Below are 19,987 nucleotides of genomic sequence, written 5' to 3' on the forward strand. Positions count from 1 at the left end.
TTGAGGTTACAATTCGCATGTCCCGTAGAATAGGTCTGCCCAGGATCCCGTTATAGGAGATGTCTTCGTTCACTACCATGAACTCTGCCACCTGAGTGACAGCTCGGGGTTCCACTCCAAGGGTGATCGGGAGTCTTACCCTTCCAACAATCTGGACAGCATTCCCGGTGAAACCATACAACTCATTATAGCAAGCCATCATATCTTTATCCGCCATTTTCATTCTTTGGTACGCATTGTAGGCCAAGATATTGACAGAGCTTCCGTTATCGACAAGAAGCCTGTGTACATTGACATTTCCGATCACGGCTGTTACCACCAGGGCGTCGCTATGAGGATGGTGTACCGCGCGCGCATCCCCCTCAGTGAAGGTAATGTCCATAGTCTCCCCTTTGAACATTTTGGGAGGCCTTTCAGACAGATGGCACACATTGGTTAAGGGCGGCCCTCGGGCTTCCCGTACATATCTCTTCATAGCACTGCGTCCCTGGCCTCCCACGAAGGGCCCTCCGATGATCATTCGTACACTACCAGCACGGGTGTTACGGTTGGCTTCCTGGTTACTTGTCCTTTCAGCTTTCTTTTCCTTATATTTCTTAGCCTCTTGGGCTACAAACTCCGTCAGGTATCCTGTTCTGATAAGATCCTCAATGTGGTCTTTAAGATGAACACATTCCGCCGTGTCATGCCCGTTCAAATCGTGGAAAGCACAATATTTTCCCTGATCTTTCTTTCCAGGGGGTCCACTTCGAAAGGGCTTTCGGAAGAGTCTTGCCTTGTCTCCGACCTCGAAAATGTGATCTATAGAAGCTGTCAGTGGTGTGTATTCGTGGTACCTCGCTTCTCTCGTCTTCCTCACTGTCAACCTTGACTTGTCGAAGCCCTGCGTGCTGGTTGCGTTTACTGTAATGGGCGAGGTCTTGCCATCTCGACTCGAGGGCTTTTCACCAGCAGGCCTTACGTAGGGGTTCCTCTTGTAGGTGTTCCTCCTATCTGGGCTGTAAGACCTATCCCTCTTGTTTTTCCAGCTGCTGCGGCTTTCAGACTTTGACTCCTTCTTTAACTTAGCCAGGGATTCCTCGATCACCTTATGGGGTTCAGCTCTAGCAAAGAAGTCAGCTAGGGTTTCAGGCTCCCGCCCTTGCAACTCCTTCCAAAAGTCTGTTCCGGGCCTTACCCCCGCTATCAAGAAGTTCTTCAGGGTTTCCTTTGAAGTTGGCCTAACCCGGGGTACCTCTGCGTTGAAGCGCTTGAAATATTCTCTCAATGTCTCATGTTCCTTTTGCTTAATATTAGCCAGGGTGTTGGCAGGTGGGGCGTAAGTGACGGAAGCCCTGAATTGTCCCACAAACAGTTCGCACATTTTCCTCCAAGAGCTGATGGAATCAGCGGGAAGCCTCTTGAACCAGTGATGAGCGTCATCCCTGAGGGTTGCAGCCAACAAGCGACATTTTGTGAGGTCTGGAATCTGGTAGACCTCCATCTCAGTATCGAACCGGCTAAGATACTCCACGGGATCCGTGGTTCCGTTAAATCGCAGGTCGCCCACCCCCCTGTAGATACGAGGTAGGGGTGACTCCCTAACCTTCTTAGTAAAGGGTGACTTTACGGTAAGCTCGGCTTTCGACTTCTTATCGGCCTTCACCTTCTTTAGGGCTTCCAACAGTTCTTCCATCTTGCATTTATCATCCCCATCATCAAGTGCAACCTCATAGTCATCATCCAGGGGCTGATCTTTCTTTTTGCTTACTTCATTATCATTGTGCGACCCTGAGCTTTCCTCATCGTCATGAATGGAGATAACCTTTGACGGCCTTTGGTTTTCATCCTTTGACCGAGCTTTAGACATGGGCTTCTCCTGTCGCTGACTGGGAGGAGCCCTATGTTGCGAGCCTTCAGGTACATCCCCGTTAGGGGCCTTGTTGCCAAGCCTGTGCCGCAAGTCTTGCTCGCTCAGTTTCCTCCCAAGGCGGTCGAACACACTTGCAGCCTGTGAGTGCTCTCTATCATCCATTTCGGGGTTAGCTTCTTTCTCAGGGTTGCCACCTTCTTTCCTGCCGCCTTCTGCACCGAAATCTAGCTTGGTGGGAGTCACCTTGCTAGCCCTTTTCGACCTTGCTGACTTTCTTTTCAAGGAGGCAATCCTCCTACTCATCCTCTTCATTTTTGCCTTCATCTCCTCGCGGGTTAGTTCTCCGCTTGGAACATCACTTTCATCCTGCGTAGCGCCCTCCGGCGTCTTGGGGTTTTCATTGTTTTCGGGAATTTCTGACATCTCTCCTCTCTAAGATCAGTAATCCCCTCCTTCTAGCGCCAAAAAGTGTTGTGAGAGGAATTGATACAACACCCCCAGAACCGTGTAGCACAATTATAGGGATATCTGTTACAACTACGAAAATCACGGCTAGCTCTTAGGGGCTACCGTTGACATAAACTAACAAAACAAATGAGAAACAAGTGTGTTTAAGGGCTGAGCTTGCAAAGAACCAAACAACGAGGCCGGAATTATGGAGTTCCGTCCTGCGATTGCCCGGAAATATCTGTCACAAAGGTTACACGTGCCTCTCTTTAGAGTGTAGAACTCGTGAATATGATCCAAGTCCCTTTGCAAGGTGCCTACATACCCTATATTTATAGGGATCAAGCCCATGTAGTTCTCGATTTAGGACTCTGAAGAGATAAGCTCTTATCCCCTCTAGTTTAGGATAAAACAGCCTTCTTTCAGTAGTTATCCAGCGGTATCCCACTCCAAGTAGGTCACTTGAAGCCTTCATCTTGCATAATTATCCGAATATTCTTGAATTATCTTCCCCGATTGTAATTATCTCCATAATGCACGTATTTATCTCTTAATTCGTAGATAAATAATAGCTGATACACTCCCAATATGTCTCCAATTCGTCCCCCTTGAAACAAGGAAGAAGAGTCCTGCTTGGAGTCTGCCTGCCATTCTGCCCAGGCGGCGGAAGCCCTGCCAGCGGCATCCCCTAGCTGCAGCCCCATAACTGCAAACCAGGATGCATTTAGCGGTAACCCCTAGCAGCGGTAACCCCTAAAGCGCCTTCAGGTGCAACCCCATTCTGATGGCAGCCTTCGTTATGCTTCCAGTGTAAGTCCATGTACCTTCTTGTGCGCATTCAATGATTCACCCAGCTATGGCGAAGCCCATTATCCTTAACCAAATGACCCCAATAAGCCTAGGTAAAGCCCAAATAATATGATGGGCTATAAAATAAGCCCAGGGAGATTTTATGGCACAACACCACCATTGTCATGCCGATTCAGCAGGCTAAATACTGTAAACTTAGCCGATAATGGAGGATACTGAATAGTAAGGGATTTCCTAAATTATGATTTATGAAAGGATGGATTATGATTTATGAAAAGATGATTATCAAAGTTTAATTTGGAATAATTTTGTTATCGATATTGATTATGATTCCGTTATGTTGGTTATACTTTGACTTGTTATTGAATTCTAGAGTTGGATTTTTGTTTTTATAAAAATATGTGGACCAGATGAGTGGTCAGACCAAATTTGTGGTCAATGTTAGGCCAATGAGTGCCTTGGATCCAGTGATAGAGCATGGCGGGGCCTGATCGGGGTTAGGTATGACTGATCAGCAGCCTAACCTTGGTTTTAATTAAAAATGTGATGGTCCAATTCAATAATTCTTGTGAATGATTGAATTCCTCAGTTTTTCATTGCTGTAAGGTATTGTGATCTTCTTTTTGAATACCTAAACTTGTGAACTCAAGTTGAATCCTTTTATATCTTGAACTCGTGAACTTCTGTCATGTTATTTCAGAATTTTCGTTGTTTATTACTACTTGCTGAGCATTGTTGCTCACTCTTACTATTCTTTTATAACCATTTCAGTAAGGCTGAAAGATGAGTGGCTAGATTGTGATCGTGAATAAGGCATGCTAAGCGAGGAGGCTGAGTTAATGATCCTATGGTCGAGGAGTATTCATGGAGATTGATAAGGTTGGTTCTAGATAGAATTGTGTAATTAAGTAATAGTTGTATCAGATTGACAGTGATTCTTCTTATCGAAGATGATCTGATGTTGTAAGATGTTGAGTGTTAATGATGGTGGTTGATTCTAATTTTAATACTATAACATGGATGCGATCCTGTTTTTAGGAGGTTAAACTGTTCTTTTTTATTATCTTTTCAAAAAAAATAAAAAATACAAGTTTTCAAAAGTGTTTTAAATTTTTTTTTTGTGTGGTGACGTCAGACTACAGGCCTCCGGATTTTTGGACCGTCACAATCTAATAAAAAACATAAAAGTTAACTGTGGATGTCTAGTTAATTATATCTTAAAATTTAGTCCCATGCATTTATTTAGATAATTAAATCTTAAAATTAATCTGATTAAAAGATTGCATACTGTGGGAGAAAGGGATAACACTGTTTATTTATTGGTGTGCCACGTCAACAGCCCATGTGTCATTCCATCCATATTTCCGTTAGTTTTAATTTAAAAGTTAACGACAATGATGATTTTAATAGTAGTAAATGAGTTTACTGAGTCACTTAAAACCATGGAGATCATTAACGATTTTTTTTTTTTTTTGAAAATTAGATCATTAACGAAATTGATATCTATTGTTGACTTCAATGATTACTTTAATAATTAACCTATATTTTATATTACACTAGGCCGGGGTCATCCTCCCTACTTTTTGTGAATAGGAAAATTGATGCGTACATTTTGGGGTGTTTGTAGGGCTGAGCAAAACCGAATCAAACCGAACTAACCGAACCGAACCGTACAAATTCGGTTCGGTTTGGTTTGGAATTTTTCAAAACTCCGGTTAGTTCGGTTTTCGGTTATAACCGAACTAAAAGTTCGGTTCGGTCCGGTTTTTGAAACACAAAACTTCGGTTTAACCGAAATAACCGAAGTTTTATATATATAATTTTAAAATTATTTTTTATATAATATAAATAATAGTTAATATTTATATAATTTGTGATTATGTAATATAACTGAAGTTTGGCTTACTAGTTACGACTACTGTCTAAACTAAAATCTAAACACTCTAACCCTAAACTCTATTACTCTACAGCCGCACTGCCGCAGCGAGCCAGCCACCCACGACCCACCCACCTTCTGAATCCACGCCTTGCGCCACCAGACCCACCACTAAGACCGCGACTTTAAGCTGCAAGTTCAGATTGCGAGTTCAAGCTACAAGTTCGAAAGTCGAGACTTCTACTTCTGAGTTCAGGACACTTCAGGTATTTAACATTCAAGTGTAATAGACTTGAATTGCTACTGTATTAAACATTCAAGTACGGCTACTGTATTGCTATTTGCTATGGAAGTTTATGACTTTATGCAGAATATTTATGACTTTAATTGTATCTTTTTTTATGCTTTTTTTCTATTTGTGCTTGATTTTTTTTTTTTTTATATAAAGTTCGGTTTAAACCGAACCGAACCGAAATAACCGAAGTAATTTCGGTTCGGTTCGGTTCGGTTTTAATGGTAACTACGGTTCGGTTCGGTTTCAAAAAATCTGAAAGTTCGGTTTTCGGTTAGTTCGGTTCGGTTCGGTTTTCGACCGAACCGACCGTTTGCTCAGCCCTAGGTGTTTGTTTTTGAGAAGCAGGAGCTGCCTGTGGCTTCTGCTTTTTTTTATCGTGAGAGTTTTGGTATATACAAGAAACTTTAAAAAAAAAAAGAAAAGGAAAGACACGTTTCCGGTAGAAAACAATCAATCAAGCTTCCTTCGTTTCTCACCCCTCTCCACACATCTTTGTATAAAGCCCCTTTCTCTCCTCTCTCTCTCCCCTAAAAACTCAAAATTTTATTATTCCTCCATTCCACCGTGTTTCCCTCACTCCACTCATCCCAATCGCTCCGATTCCGATCAATTTACCTGCCGGAATTGACAATGTCATCTCCGATACGCTCCTAATCACATCTCAGCAACCAGTAAGCCCGATCTCTCTTCGTATACTAATTCTCCATAAATGAATAATCTCGATAAATTAACATTATTTCTCGATAAACTACTACTCGAATAAAGTAATGATTTTTTACTCTCCCAGCATAGGTAAATAAGTTTTGTAGATATGTTAATTATAGAGGTTTTAGTGTGATTTGTTATGTGTGTGTCTACTTTTTTGATTGAGGATTTGTTGAAATTGAAAGGTTGTGATGGCGAATAAGAAAGGATTGCACAGGAACAAAGGTGGTGGTGGTGGTTCCGGATCTAGGTTTCCGATTGCGGTTGTTATTTTCGTGTCGATTTTAGCGCCTTTGCTGTTCTTCGTTGGCCGGGGAATTTATGCTACTACAGCTACCACTTCATTTGGTCAGTCTGTGTGCGTTTGAGGATTTTGGTGTGTGTATTTGTTTATGCTGTTTAGTGACAAGTTATTGTGATTAGGAATTCTAAGTTTGTTCAGTTAGATTTCCGATTAGTTTGTGAATGTTACTCTAATTGTTTTTACAACTTCATCCTAACAGCATATCTGAGTTTAGGACTAATTGGAGCACTATTTTGCATATTGTGGAACATGTGGTAGGATATATAGTACTCCTTTTAAGAGTACTCGACTGAACTAAACCCATATATATAATGTTCTATTTAAGTTGATATTTGATTTTGATTAGGAATTATGAGTTTAGTAAACGAGATTTTTAATTATTTTGTGGATGTCTAGTTAAGTGATTTTTTTACTTTCTGTTTTGATAAATGCCACATACTTTGAGAATAAATTCAACTGATGTTGCAGTGAGTGTATTGAATTCTAATGTTAATGCTCGCTTGTTATTTTGGATTTAATTGATTAGATTACTAACTTTCTGATGAAATAAGCTGGAATAGAGTCAGCTTTTGTGAGGTAGGTTAGTTGGGTAGTGGAAAATAGTGGCACATTAACAAGGTTGAGCCTTACTAAATAATTAGGACACCAGTGTTTTTCTTCCTAGGTTTGGGAGAGTAGTGGGCTTGCTAAGATGTTTATATTGTTTTACATATTTCACATGTAAGTAAAGGCCTCCAACTGTATGATGTTTTCTAGCAGCAATCCTGATGAAAGCAAAGTCCTGACAGGCTCATAATTGATAATTATGCATAGACTTAAGAGTGTCGGACATCAATTTGGTATTATAAATTTATTATGATCTGGGGTGAGTGAATTACTAATGACAGCAAGTTCGCAAGTAAGTTTTTTGGATATACTTGAATATAATCAAGCATTTAAAAAAATAACTAATTACCAACCAAATTATATGCAGTGAAAAGTAAACTTTATGGTCCAAGGTCACAAAATAATGGGGCTAAGATAAATATTATGTATCAACTGTATAAAACATGTCCAATAATTAAAATTTGGGAAATTATTAATTGTACCATCTTGATATTGGCTTTTATGAATGATACCATTTCGTGTTTTTGACCTACAAGTGGTACCACTGTGTATTTATATACCAGAAAAAATAGCATTCTGTTAACTTAAAGGTTAAGTCGCCGGATTCTGAGAAAGTCGCCGGATTCTGGAAATTCCAGAAATCAACCGGCGAGGTTCAGATGTCGTTCATGTTCCAACCATAGCTTAAATCACTCCGTTGTAGCTTGGTTTTTGTTTCGTTTATACTCAACATTACTTCGACAATCATAATCAACCAACAAATAAAACAAACGATCAACTAAACCTTGACTCCGGCCAAATCAAATACGAAAAACTGGGGACCGAACACCAATAAATATTGACTTCAAAAATTGTTTAAAATTCAATACAAAGTACACAACAACATCATAAGAAGCACATAAAACGAATTACATAAACAAACAACTATGAAATCAACGAAGAACACGAAATCCCCCAAATTCTATGAAGAACAGAAGGATCGAAAAGTGAAATCCTATCATGAAATTAATGACCGAAATAGAGAGAGCTCGTCTAAAGTTTCGATTTGGTTACTCAAACTCTTAAATTGAACATCAACAACATGATTAAAAGATGTTTAATTCTCAAGAATTCAAGAAGTCAAGAACACAATGGAGAAATACAAGCTTCAGTTGTATTTTTTTTTGTTTTTTAAAAGAAAATACGGGATAAATACGGTCAACTAACGTTGACTTAACGTTTTGATGGACGGAATGGTGGTTTTGCTAACGGATGATATACAGAGTGGCACCGCTTTTTTTTTTTTTTTGACAAATATGGCTTATAGCCTTACAAATTAGTATCTGTTCTAACAAATTCTCGGGGTGAGCCAGGGTCTAACCCAGGATCTGGGACGACAGAGAATAAGCTCTTAATCACTTGAGCTATCCAACCGTGCTCCTGAGTGGTACCGCTTGTAAGTCAAAAACACAAAATGGTACCATTCATAAAAGCCAAGACTAGGATGGTACCATTAATAATTTCCCTCCTTTGATAGAGTTTGAAAGTCCATGCTATATGAGCACATATGAGTAGAAATTACAGAATTTTACTATGTGAGTGTCAGGAACTTATCCTGGCAATGTATTTTTTGTATGTTTTTGGTATTTTAAGTATTTGAGAGGTAAAAACAGTAAAAATATCAAACAACAATAATGAGCAGAGATAGAGAGATTCAGAGAGAATTAGAGAAGAAAGCAAAGAGAATCATATGGAAACAGAGCTTAGAGAGAGAATTGGGTTAGAAACCCTAGAGAGAGAAACTAATCTTCCTCGGATGACCTTTATACCCTTACAAGTCTACTTATATCTCAATACTACTACTATAGGGTTGCTAAGACAGACAGATCTTGACAGTGAGGCCCTAAGTTATTCTTCATTGGAATATTCTTGAGCAACTCTAGTTACTTTTAATGTTATGGTCTCTTGGTGATCAATTTTAAATCTTATTATATGAGACTGCCAATGGTAGCATCGTCACTCAAAAATGTTAAGATAAGTCATTGTTGTTGACTTGTTGCTGATGTTGTTTTGCTGATTTATCCTACTTCTGTGTTGACAAGTGCCAGTTTTGCTCTTCCAGAGTATAATTCTATTTTCATTTGTATCTTTAAACTGGAATAATTGCTCTTGGGTGGTGGCTACTCTTATGGAAATCAAATATTGGGTGCTAAAATCTTGTTTAATTTGAATATTGGGTGTGGCTGTGCCAATGTTCTTCAAGATTGATGCCTGTCTTTACAAAGAATAGCAATCATTTTAGAGAATAGAGGGGTTCCACACTAGGAAGTCTACCCACACAAAGAGACGAGAAGAGTTTTTCTTGAAAAGCATTTTGGTTAATGATAATGTTCTACTAGTACCCCTGCATCCACCCCTGAATAGTGTGTAGTTTTGCCTTGGTGTTGAACTATTCGGAGTAAGCCTATATGGGCGTTGTTAGAGAAGATCGCATTCTTAGCTTTATTGAAACTAACTATTCAATGCATACTTATTTATTATGCGAGAGGTGCTTTCTGTACAATTGTATAAAATGAAAAGGTGGCCATTGCTCTCACATTTAATAATTTCAGTCAGTCTAAAAATGAGTAATAGTTTAGTGTTAGATGCTGATTACTTAGTTGTTGCTTTATGTTTATAGGCCTTCTTCAATAGCATAGAATACAAGAAATTGTATCGTATATTTATACTATTACGAGTTTGTAACTTATTTATTTCCTTCTGCTTGTTGTTTTTTGTCTGTCATTCCACTTGTTTGAAAAGAACCTTTTTCTGTTTCTTCAGATGAGCAAGATGTTGAAGACAGTTCAATGAAGCAGGTAAAATTCATTTCCCTTTCCTTCATCGTACTTTGGACAACTATTGTAGTAAAATTAATCTTGCTGAGTAGATTATGTTTAAAACTGCAGGATTTGGATTGGAGAGAAAAGTTGGCACTGCAAAATGTAAAATCGCTCTTCTCAAGGGAGGCAAGTTTATTTATTGGAACTTCTATGCTAGCTTATTTGGCTATTGTGGAGTTTGATTTCGTATTTGGCTTTTTAATAGTTACGTGGCTCTCTAATTATAATATGTGCTACAGGTTATTGATGTGATCAAAGCCAACACAAATGATTTAGGCCCATTCAGTCTTGATTCTTTTAGAAAAAGCAATCTGTCGGCTTCGTGGAAGTTTATTAGGCAAGAGATTCCGGTTGACCAAACTGCTTCCTTGAATGAGGTCAGGACGACTCTCGACCTCATTTGCACTTTGCTCTTCCTGTATGTTTTTCCATGTAGTACGTGTTCCATATAATATTAACTTTTCCTATTTAATATCTTCCTCTAATCTTATGCCTCAAGGCCGAAGCTGCGAAAATTGTACGGGAAACTCCTAAAGGCAAAGATGGTAATAAATTTTTTTGTACAAGATTTCTTACTTCACCAATTTGAAAATAGGACTAATATATCTTATTTTCTCTTTCAGCTGGTCATGTTCAATTTGTTGATACACCTGCTAAATTAGCTAGAAGGGTAAAATTTATTTTTAACCTTTGTTTATATTTTTTTTACGTGTAGTTTAATACTTAATTTGCATCTTGAGAAATATTTTGTATTTAGTAACTGTAATCTAAAAAAACATGTGTATTGTTTGTTTTGAGTAACTACTAATGTATTGTAATTTAGTTCAGCAATTAAGAGAAAAGAAACGAGAAAAGCGTGCCGCTGATCTGGTAAAACAAGATGATGAAATAACTGTGAAGCTTGAAAATGATGCTTTTGAACGTTCCAGATCAGTTGACTCAGCAGTCCTGGGTAAGTATAATCTATGGAGAAAAGAGAATGAGGATGGCAATTCTGATTCGACTGTAAGATTGATTCGTGATCAAATAATTATGGCAAGGGTGTATGTAAGCATTGCGACAATGAAGAACCAAACTGATTTGGCCCGTGAATTACAGAATCGACTGAAAGAGAGTCAGCATGCTCTACGAGATGCATCTTCTGATTCTGATCTGGGTCCTAGGTAATAGAAAATTCCATCTTTAGCATTTATAATACTTCTACACATGTAAAATCTTTTATGGTTCTGACAGCAAAACATTTGCAGTGCTCCTGAGAGAATAAAATCCATGGGCCAAGTTCTGTCAAAAGCTAAAGATAAATTGTATGATTGTAAGCTTGTTACTGGGAAGCTGAGAGCAATGCTTCAAACTGCTGATGAGCAAGTTCGGAGCCTAAAAAAGCAGAGCACATTCTTGAGTCAGTTGGCAGCAAAAACGATTCCAAATGGTATCCATTGTCTGTCCATGCGCCTAACTATAGAATACTACCTCCTTTCTCCGGAAAAGAGAGAATTCCCCAGAAGTGAAAATCTGGAGAACCCAAAACTTTATCATTATGCCCTTTTTTCTGACAATGTATTGGCTGCTTCTGTTGTTGTCAACTCGGCTATCCTCAATGCTAAGGTAATCCCCCCCCCCCCCCCCCCCCCCTCCCCCCTCACACACACACACAAACACCATGTGATTATAAAGAACCTAAAAAAATCTCTTTAAACTGAATATTTTTTGTCAGAACATTCATGAAATCCTTTTTTTCTGTGGAATTATAAATTTCTGAGTTTACTTGCTCTCAATCCTATTGACCATTTTGTTAAAGGAAATATTAAACTCGCGGTAATATGTATTGGAAACAAAAATGACTGAGTCGCTCACTTTCAATCCTATTGCCCATTTTGTTAAAGGAAATTTAGAACTAATGTTAATGTGTATTACTGGGATGTTCCCCTTTAGCTGTTGGCAAAATATTAAATTTATCTCATGCTAGAGAAGTAGCTTGCTCTAATATCCATTTTGACTGAACATGCTACATGGTTGAATTGCAGGAACCAGAGAAACATGTATTTCACCTTGTTTCTGATAAGTTGAACTTTGCAGCTATTAGTATGTGGTTTCTTTTAAATCCTCCGGGAAAAGCTACCATCCATGTTGAAAATGTAGATGAATTTAAGTGGCTCAACTCATCATACTGTCCAGTCCTGCGACAATTAGAGTCTGCTGCCATGAAAGCATATTATTTTAAGTCGGATCATCCCACCACTGCTGGTTCATCTAACCTCAAGTACAGGAACCCAAAATATTTGTCCATGCTGAATCACCTTAGGTTTTATCTTCCTCAAGTTTATCCTAAGTTGGACAAGATACTTTTCCTTGATGATGACATTGTTGTTCAGAAGGATTTGACTGGATTGTGGTCAGTCGATCTTAATGGTAATGTTAATGGTGCTGTTGAAACTTGTGGCGAGAGCTTTCATCGTTTTGACAAGTATCTGAATTTTTCAAATCCCCATATTGCAAGAAATTTTGATCCTAATGCATGTGGTTGGGCATATGGTATGAACATCTTTGATCTCAAGGAATGGAAAAAGAAGGATATAACTGGCATATATCACAAGTGGCAGACCATGGTAAACTGTTCTCAGTCATTCATCTAATATTTTATCTATTTATATAATAATGTTCATCCTTAGTACTTCTGGAATCTATCTTTGGCTTTGAAGGATATATAGATTAATATATATCTTTCTGGCACCTTCACTAATTTTTTAGATTTGTCCTTTCATTTTGTTTTAGAATGAAGATAGGGTTCTGTGGAAGCTTGGGACATTACCTCCTGGACTGATGACGTTTTATCGGCTTACTCATCCACTTGATAAGTCATGGCATGTGCTTGGCCTGGGTTATAGTCCGACTGTAGACAAGACAGAGATCGAGAATGCCGCTGTTATTCATTACAATGGTAATATGAAACCATGGTTGGAATTAGCTATGACGAAGTATCGACCTTACTGGACTAAGTATATCAAAGTTGACCATCCATTTATCCGCAGTTGCAAGTTAAGTGAATAAACGTCTGACAAAAAATAATCTGCAATCTGTGGTTTACTCAAGTTCTTTTTAACGAAGGAGACCTTTTGACTGCCCTCCTGTCTGCCTTGTTCCGACATTGTTTATCCCTGATCCAAATTTATTCATTTGTGACCTCTTATAAATGTATTTGATATAGTCGCTTGTTACCATTAATTCACAAGACTTTCCTCCAGAGTTATCTGGAGATGTTTTAGATACTAAGCATGCGAAAATATAGATTCCAAGTTTGTGTCAATATGATGTAATTAATTGCCAGTTAATTTTCTCACTCATTTGGTAGTGTCAGAACTCTTCACAGATTTCCTTTTATATTATTATCAAATTAAGCTGCTGAGTTCCGTATGTAATAAATTCCGTTTGATTGGTCTTATAGCGGCGGGTATATTCTGGCGCACACTTTTTTTGATTTGCGAAAATGTCATTTGTTTTTTTATGATGAACACTTTTCCTGATTTGCGGAAATAAATCATTTGTTTATTTGCAGTCATTTCTTTTCTAAAGGTACTTATGTATACTTTTTTAAAAAATCAGTTGTTTTATATTCTTTTTTAAAAAATAAATCATTTATTTTTCAAAAAAAAAGCATTTATTTTTCAAAAATAAGATTAAGCAGACGTGGCCTGTAGACAGACCAGCTGCTCTCTGACATAGGACAAGATACTCCCCTGCTCGGCTCCGTTCCAATGTTTTCTGCTTTCGAATTTGAAATATGTATAAACATGTATTATTATGTAAAAATATAGAAAAATATTATAATTTCAATTTATATTCACTCCACTGAACGTAAATTTTTCTGAGTATTTCGGATATACAATGCTGTTCATTGCATACATGTACAGCAGACAGACAATAGGTTTTCCGATTAGTATCTAATTATATTCAACTCTATTTTACTCTATAATCCGTATTCTCTTCGGTGTCAACAGCTTGCATTTTGATAATTATTGATCATCTTCAGGACCTGGATATGCAGGTAAGCTCATTATACGCTTATCAATAACAGGACCTCCAATTGTGAAATGATAAAGGCTCTGGTAATCGGAACCTCTTAATCCGAGAACCTCATGCACTGCAAGCTCGACAACAACAAAAGTGTTAGTCCAACACAATTGCAAATGGAATTACATCTATTCAAAATCACAGATGGTCGGTACTTGCAAAATGAACATCACACATTTTCTGATAATACTACTGTAAAACATTTTGTAAGTTGTCAGATGGAAAGAGCTCCATGATTTCTAATAATAGTTACGTAATGGCTACAAGTTATTTCTAGAAGTATTAGGCAAGAAGAGGAATGGGAAAACATAATATCTCTCTGTTTGTAGGTTGTTTGTTCACAAAATCACAGTTCCCACTTTTAAAGCTTGAATCAAGTGTTGTTCTCTCTTAAATGGCAATCTCCATCCTAATGATCAGTTGTAGCAACTCTATTCACCCAAGTATAACATTCAAGGCTTAAAATCTCCACTAAATTCACAATCGATAAATGTTACATGTACATGGCTCAACAGTACATATGAACAAAGATTTCTTGGAGCTAAATTTCTCAATCCGCTGTTTTAATAAGGTTTTATACATGGATCAGAAAGATGCAAGATAATTGATAAATGAAAACATAATAATTGGTTCATTTAAATGTGATACCATAACAAAATAATGTAATATAATAACACAATAAAATGAATCAAATATAAGAAGGGAAATTTTATTATTATTTCCACTATTGGACGCTTTATCATCATATCCCTAATTTTGTTTTCTCAAATTCATCCTTAGGTTATCTTGTTTTAGTAGTGTGTAATAATATAGAATGCAGGTCATCATATTCTCAATGAGGTTGTGATGACAAAATCCTGATGTATCAATATTTATTAAAACAAATAATGTTATGGTAACTAATGATAAATACATAACTAGACATTTGTGCTTCCATCATATACAGAAAAACCTTTTCAGTCTTCATAACCGACTCTGCAATCAAGTTATTTTGTCACCAAAATTCCAAATTTATTAAAACCAACTTAAACATTCTACAACATCTATTCACTCAAATTCATGTCTCCGCCTCCCTTGTCCACTTCATTTTGAAAAATCATTCAACTCAAAATCATCTAAATTAATATCACTCGGTATTCAATTCTTAATATCCATTTTCTATACCTTATAAATTCTTTTAAATAGAAAAGCCACAATTTTAAACATTTCAAGTCCCTAACTTTTCTCCTTCAGAAAAAAAAAAAAGCACTACATAAAATACCAACTCAGAAAAGGGTTTATATATATGAAGCTTTCAGTATATATTGATCTCAAGAGTGTTTTCCTGAAAGAGTTTGTCAATCTTTAAACTATAGTGAGACACTTCTCTTTAACAGATCAAGTCTAGAGCACAACTGGTTGATTATGCCCTCGTAAATTACTAACAAATTCTTTAAATCTCCTACAAGGCAACATGTTCCCTTCATTTAAAGGACTAGGATATTAAATTAGATACATAAATAAAATAATACAATAATTTCTTATCAAAAATAAATAAATAATACTGTAATGATTTTTCAGTACTTAACAGATGCATGAGCTTTCAAAAGTCAACGAAAACCAGTTGTTGCGACAAAACGTCACCACTGGTAGTAAGCTTTGATCCATGTAATGCGTGTGCCAAATGAAAGGCATGTTTCTAGTTTCAAACACAAGAAGCAGATATTACTGAGTTATTTTCTAAAAGAAATTATGGCATTCCCTTAACATGCAACTTTTTGAATTCGTATGCGGAATTTAATATTCTGGTCATTTTGCACTAGAGCACAGCTCAACATCTCAGAGAGCGAGGTATAAGAGTAGCATATATATCACATCTAAAACTCAACGCCACAGAAAAGAACATACCAGGATCATCAAAGAAGCAACCTATTCCAGTAGCAGAGATTCCAACTGCATGTGCTTCAAGGTACAAAACCTGGCCAAGAATCCCAGTCTCCCAGAATAACCGAGGATACATCCAAACACCCTTGTTCTGCAATGTAGGCTCAAAATGAGCGATCATACCTAGGCTGAAGCAGCCATCACTAGCAATGTCCTGCATACAGAACAATAATTCTTAGCAACAAGTAAAATACTATTAATCATAGAAAATATAGGCAACAAACACAGCCAAAAACAAATGCATATAGTATCAACAAAACTCTAGTGCACTATTCAAAAATGACACCTGATGGCAAGAAAGGCGTTTGGACAACTCCCGGCAATCAATTCTTGCAAGTTCATATAATGGCAAGCCGTCTGGGCAACCCTCTGGTTTCTCCCACTTAAACTCTGATCTAGTAGCACTTTTGAGATCATCAAAGTGCTCTGCATTTCTCACCAAAAAGTACAAACCACTGGGCAATCCAACAACCCTATGAACAAACAAGGCAGCATGTACTTCAGATTCCCACGGCAGAGCTCGAAATGGCAATGCCAACTGCTTCCTTTCTTTATCTCCAGTTTCTGAACCGGAAGGCATACAATGCAGCAAAATCTGATAAAATGTCTCTTTCGCCATTGTAGTCTTCCCATCCATATCTACTGCACTCCTACGCTTCCTTACCAATTCATGCAAACTAATATCCTTATATACACTTCCACTCACCACCCCAGCACTCACAAATGGATCATTCACAAACTTATCATCTCCTGTAAAAGGCTTCTTAACCGCCTCCGAAGTCCTATATATAATGTCCCAAACAACATGCTCTTTACTAAGCCTATTAGCCCTCCCTTTCCACTCCAATTCCGAAAACCCTGAAATCACCAAACTCAATCCCTTATAATCCACATCAAATTCACCAATCCCACTAGGATAAACAACTAGCACGCAATCCGGATGCTCAAACTCAACCTCAGGAAATTCGCCTTTAACTGGCCTATCCGGAATCGCCATCTCTTCCTCTAGTTGCACCCCCATCAACTTCTCAATATCCTCAAACCCTAGCCCATCAAGAACCTTAACATCCCAACCAAGTCCAGCAGCTGCCATTGAAACCGCCCCGATAGCATGACCCACATCATGATTACAATACCTAAACCCCCTCTCCCCATATTTCCAAGCTTCCCGCCAAAAAATGGAAGATAACCCAACAAGAAAACAACCCTCTGGAAAAAAATTGGTGAAAAACCCAGATGGGATTTCACTCCTAAGCTCCAAAGAATGCAACTTTGGTGCATAATGAGCAACAAAACATGAACTTGACAAGGATGCAACAGGGGGGCAAATGATATAAGCTTCAGTCGGGTGTAAATTCCCACTGCTCGGGTTGACCCGAAGTGACCAGCTCGAAAACCCGGTAGTTTTCCAAGCTGAAAGGGACAAAGAGTCATACAGAAACTGAGAAAGATTGGATATCGAGATGGGTTTTGAAGGAGGGAGTGAATGGAAGAGAGATGAGTAAAGGGGTGATTCGGGTCGGGTCGGGTGTAGAAGAGGAAGGAGAGGTGAGGAAATGTAACGGCGAAACGGGTCGGGTTGGTTAGCCCAGTCAAGGCCATGAGGGGCTCTAGAGTACTTGGTAAAGAAGTGTTTGGTTTGGTTATGATATTTTATGATTTGGGTGATTAAATTTTTAGTATCAACATTTTCTTGATTTAAAGAAGAGTTTTCTTGGTTTTGTATTGTGGGAGGGGGTGATTTTGATGAAGAAAATGACATTGTAGTGGCGGTGCAGAGTGATTTTTTGGTGGGGGACAAGTGGTGGTGTGTTTGATGGCGGAGAGTATTTGGGATGAATTGGAGTATGGTCATGTTGGTGAAATTCAAAAGATTGTGGAGTGTTCCACGAGCATCTGTACACTTATTCATGTTTCCAACTCTATTTATACAAGAGAAAAATAAAAAAATTATTCCCCAAGAAAAAATTGATATTGTTTTCACACACATATATATATACTCCTTTCGTCTAATTCAATTGTATACATTTCTTTTCCGCTGCTCGACACATATAACATAGTTTTACAACTTATTTTTAATATTTTATAAAATATAAATTGTTTTCATATATACTCCCTCTGTCTCATTCAATTGTATACGTTTCTTTTTGACTGCTCGATACGCTTTTTAAGACTCCAATAAAACATAGGAGGCGTTTGGATTAAAGTTGAGAATGAGAATCGGGAAAGGGAATGGAGGGTATGGGAATGGGGTTAATGGGAACAGGAATGGTATGGTAACCCAAGGGGTGGGAATTAAGAGTATGGTTTAACCACCTAAAAGGATTGTGGTTCCCATTTCATAGCACCAAATAACTAATCCAAACACTTGTTATGGGATTAAGGTTCCGATTCCCGTTAACCGGGCTCATTAACCATGAACCAAACACCCCCATAGTTCTACAACTTATTTTTAAAATTTTATTTTTTTGTGTAAAAATATAAATGTTATACTTTTATACAGAAAAAAATCTTAAAAATAATTACCGAACTATATACTTTATTGAAGCATTAAAATTCGTGTCGCGCCCCCGTCCCCCAATGTATACAACTGGCTGGGACGGAGGGAGTAAGTTGTACTCCCTCGAATCCATTTAATTATATACGTTTCTTTTCAACAGTTCGACACGCATTTCAATGCTCTTATAAAATGTAGTTCCGTAATTTTTTTTTGAGATTTTTTTTTCCTGAATAAGAATTTATCCAAACTTTAATTCAGAAAAAGAAAATTTTAGAAATAAATTGCAAAACTACACTTTACAAGAGTATTAAAGTCAGTGTCACTTCCCCGTCCCCCAATGTATACAATCCAGGGGACGGAGGGAGTAACTTGAAACTAGATAGGAAGCATAGCACAGAAGCTGGTACAACCGTATAAGATAGGGGTGTACACAGTTCGGGTTGGGCGGGTTAAAGAAATTTAGCGACCCAACCCAATTAAATCGTGTTTTAAAATTCTCAACCCAAACCATAAAAATTAAATTCATAATCCAAACCAATTTGTATTACTTCGGATCGGTTTGATCGGGTTATGAAATAGAAAATGGATCTATAACATAATTATCCATGTTAAATGGATCTATTTTCTCATAATTTTCTCTTATTTGTTGCATTGCTAACACTTGGTGGACTGTAACTTTAATGAGCCTGCCAAAGAGATAAAGCCAACTCTAGTCTCCAGGATACAAGAAGCAAGCAGAATACTACTGTTTAATAAATAAGATAATCACCAAGTCACTCAATATTTAAGTCAGGATACCTAAGAATCTATTTTTATATATAAAAGAAGAACCAAGGGCAAAATTTGTCAAAAAAAATGCCCGTGAAATCTCAATTGTACCCTTAGTTATAATGTAATTACAAAAATATCAATAATTAATGTAGCTATTATATTCTCACTAATTAATGAACTACGTACACAATACATACCTATATTGATTGCTCTCATTAATAAAAGTATTATTGTAATTTATTCATTTGCATAAATTTAATAAATTTTGTGCACATGATTTGATATCACTCATAACCAAAATAATTGGTTTTATCAAATTTTTGTAGAGAATATTACGAGCAAAATTTGGAAAAAAATTAAAATAAAAAATTAGTAGTTTCGAACTAAATTATTGACAATAAGATTAATATACAATCCAAATTACTAATACTAATAATATTGAAATATACAAATGAATAAAAATTAAATTAATTTGCTTCGGTATTCGGTTAACCAAAATAAATGCTCACTCATATGTGTGTGACCTAAAAGAGAACAAAAAAAAGGGAGAGTGAGGGACCTCATCTATATACCATTAATCATTAAATAATTTAGTGAATTTGAATTGTACATTAAAATTAGGGCTTTTTTTTATTAATAATCACGTTTTCAATTTTATTTCCAAAAATACTACCTTATCCAATCTTATTTTCAAAAATACTACCTTCTCTAAAATATTTTCAAAAATACTGTGGTTGCAAATATGAGGTCGAAAATGACATTTGAAAACTGGAACTTGAAATCAGGAATTCAGTTGCATATATGGTTGCATATGGGTTGTATTCAGTTGATTCTATTGTAATCTTGTTAGGTCCTGGAACGATTGTAGAAGGGGGGGGTTGAATACAATCGTCACTTAAAAATAATCGCGGCGGAATAAATCTGATTGGAATGTAACTTGTTAATCAGATTAAGATTAATTAATATAAC

The 19,987-nt window shown here is 37.2% G+C and overlaps 2 protein-coding genes across 3 annotated transcripts; one reads left to right on the forward strand and one right to left on the reverse strand.

Annotated features, from left to right (window-relative positions):
- The first annotated feature begins 5,704 nt into the window (after positions 1–5,704).
- Positions 5,705–13,159, forward strand: LOC108218976 (polygalacturonate 4-alpha-galacturonosyltransferase). 2 transcript variants are annotated; one of them, XM_017392176.2, is made up of 11 exons: positions 5,705–5,951; positions 6,171–6,333; positions 9,698–9,732; positions 9,823–9,882; positions 9,996–10,133; positions 10,256–10,301; positions 10,380–10,426; positions 10,585–10,919; positions 11,004–11,361; positions 11,781–12,362; positions 12,529–13,159. In XM_017392176.2, exons 2-11 carry the CDS (start codon positions 6,177–6,179, stop codon positions 12,802–12,804), a joined length of 2,034 nt encoding a protein of 677 aa, XP_017247665.1. In that variant the 5' UTR covers positions 5,705–5,951; positions 6,171–6,176; the 3' UTR covers positions 12,805–13,159. The 2 variants fall into 2 exon arrangements, with proteins under 2 accessions (XP_017247665.1, XP_063948594.1); XM_064092524.1 differs by having other exon boundaries at positions 5,816–5,951; positions 9,677–9,732; positions 12,529–13,022.
- Positions 13,160–13,549: 390 nt separating this feature from the next.
- On the reverse strand, positions 13,550–17,641 carry LOC108215886 (uncharacterized). Its single transcript, XM_017388495.2, has 3 exons — positions 16,034–17,641; positions 15,712–15,901; positions 13,550–13,894 (listed from the first exon to the last, which is right to left on the reverse strand). The coding sequence occupies exons 1-3, from the start codon at positions 17,600–17,602 to the stop codon at positions 13,767–13,769; spliced, it is 1,887 nt and encodes a 628-aa protein (XP_017243984.1). The 5' UTR covers positions 17,603–17,641; the 3' UTR covers positions 13,550–13,766.
- Positions 17,642–19,987: the final 2,346 nt, after the last annotated feature.

This window comes from Daucus carota, chromosome 4 (genome assembly GCF_001625215.2).
Source record: "Daucus carota subsp. sativus chromosome 4, DH1 v3.0, whole genome shotgun sequence".
Classification (NCBI taxonomy): Eukaryota; Viridiplantae; Streptophyta; class Magnoliopsida; order Apiales; family Apiaceae; genus Daucus; species Daucus carota.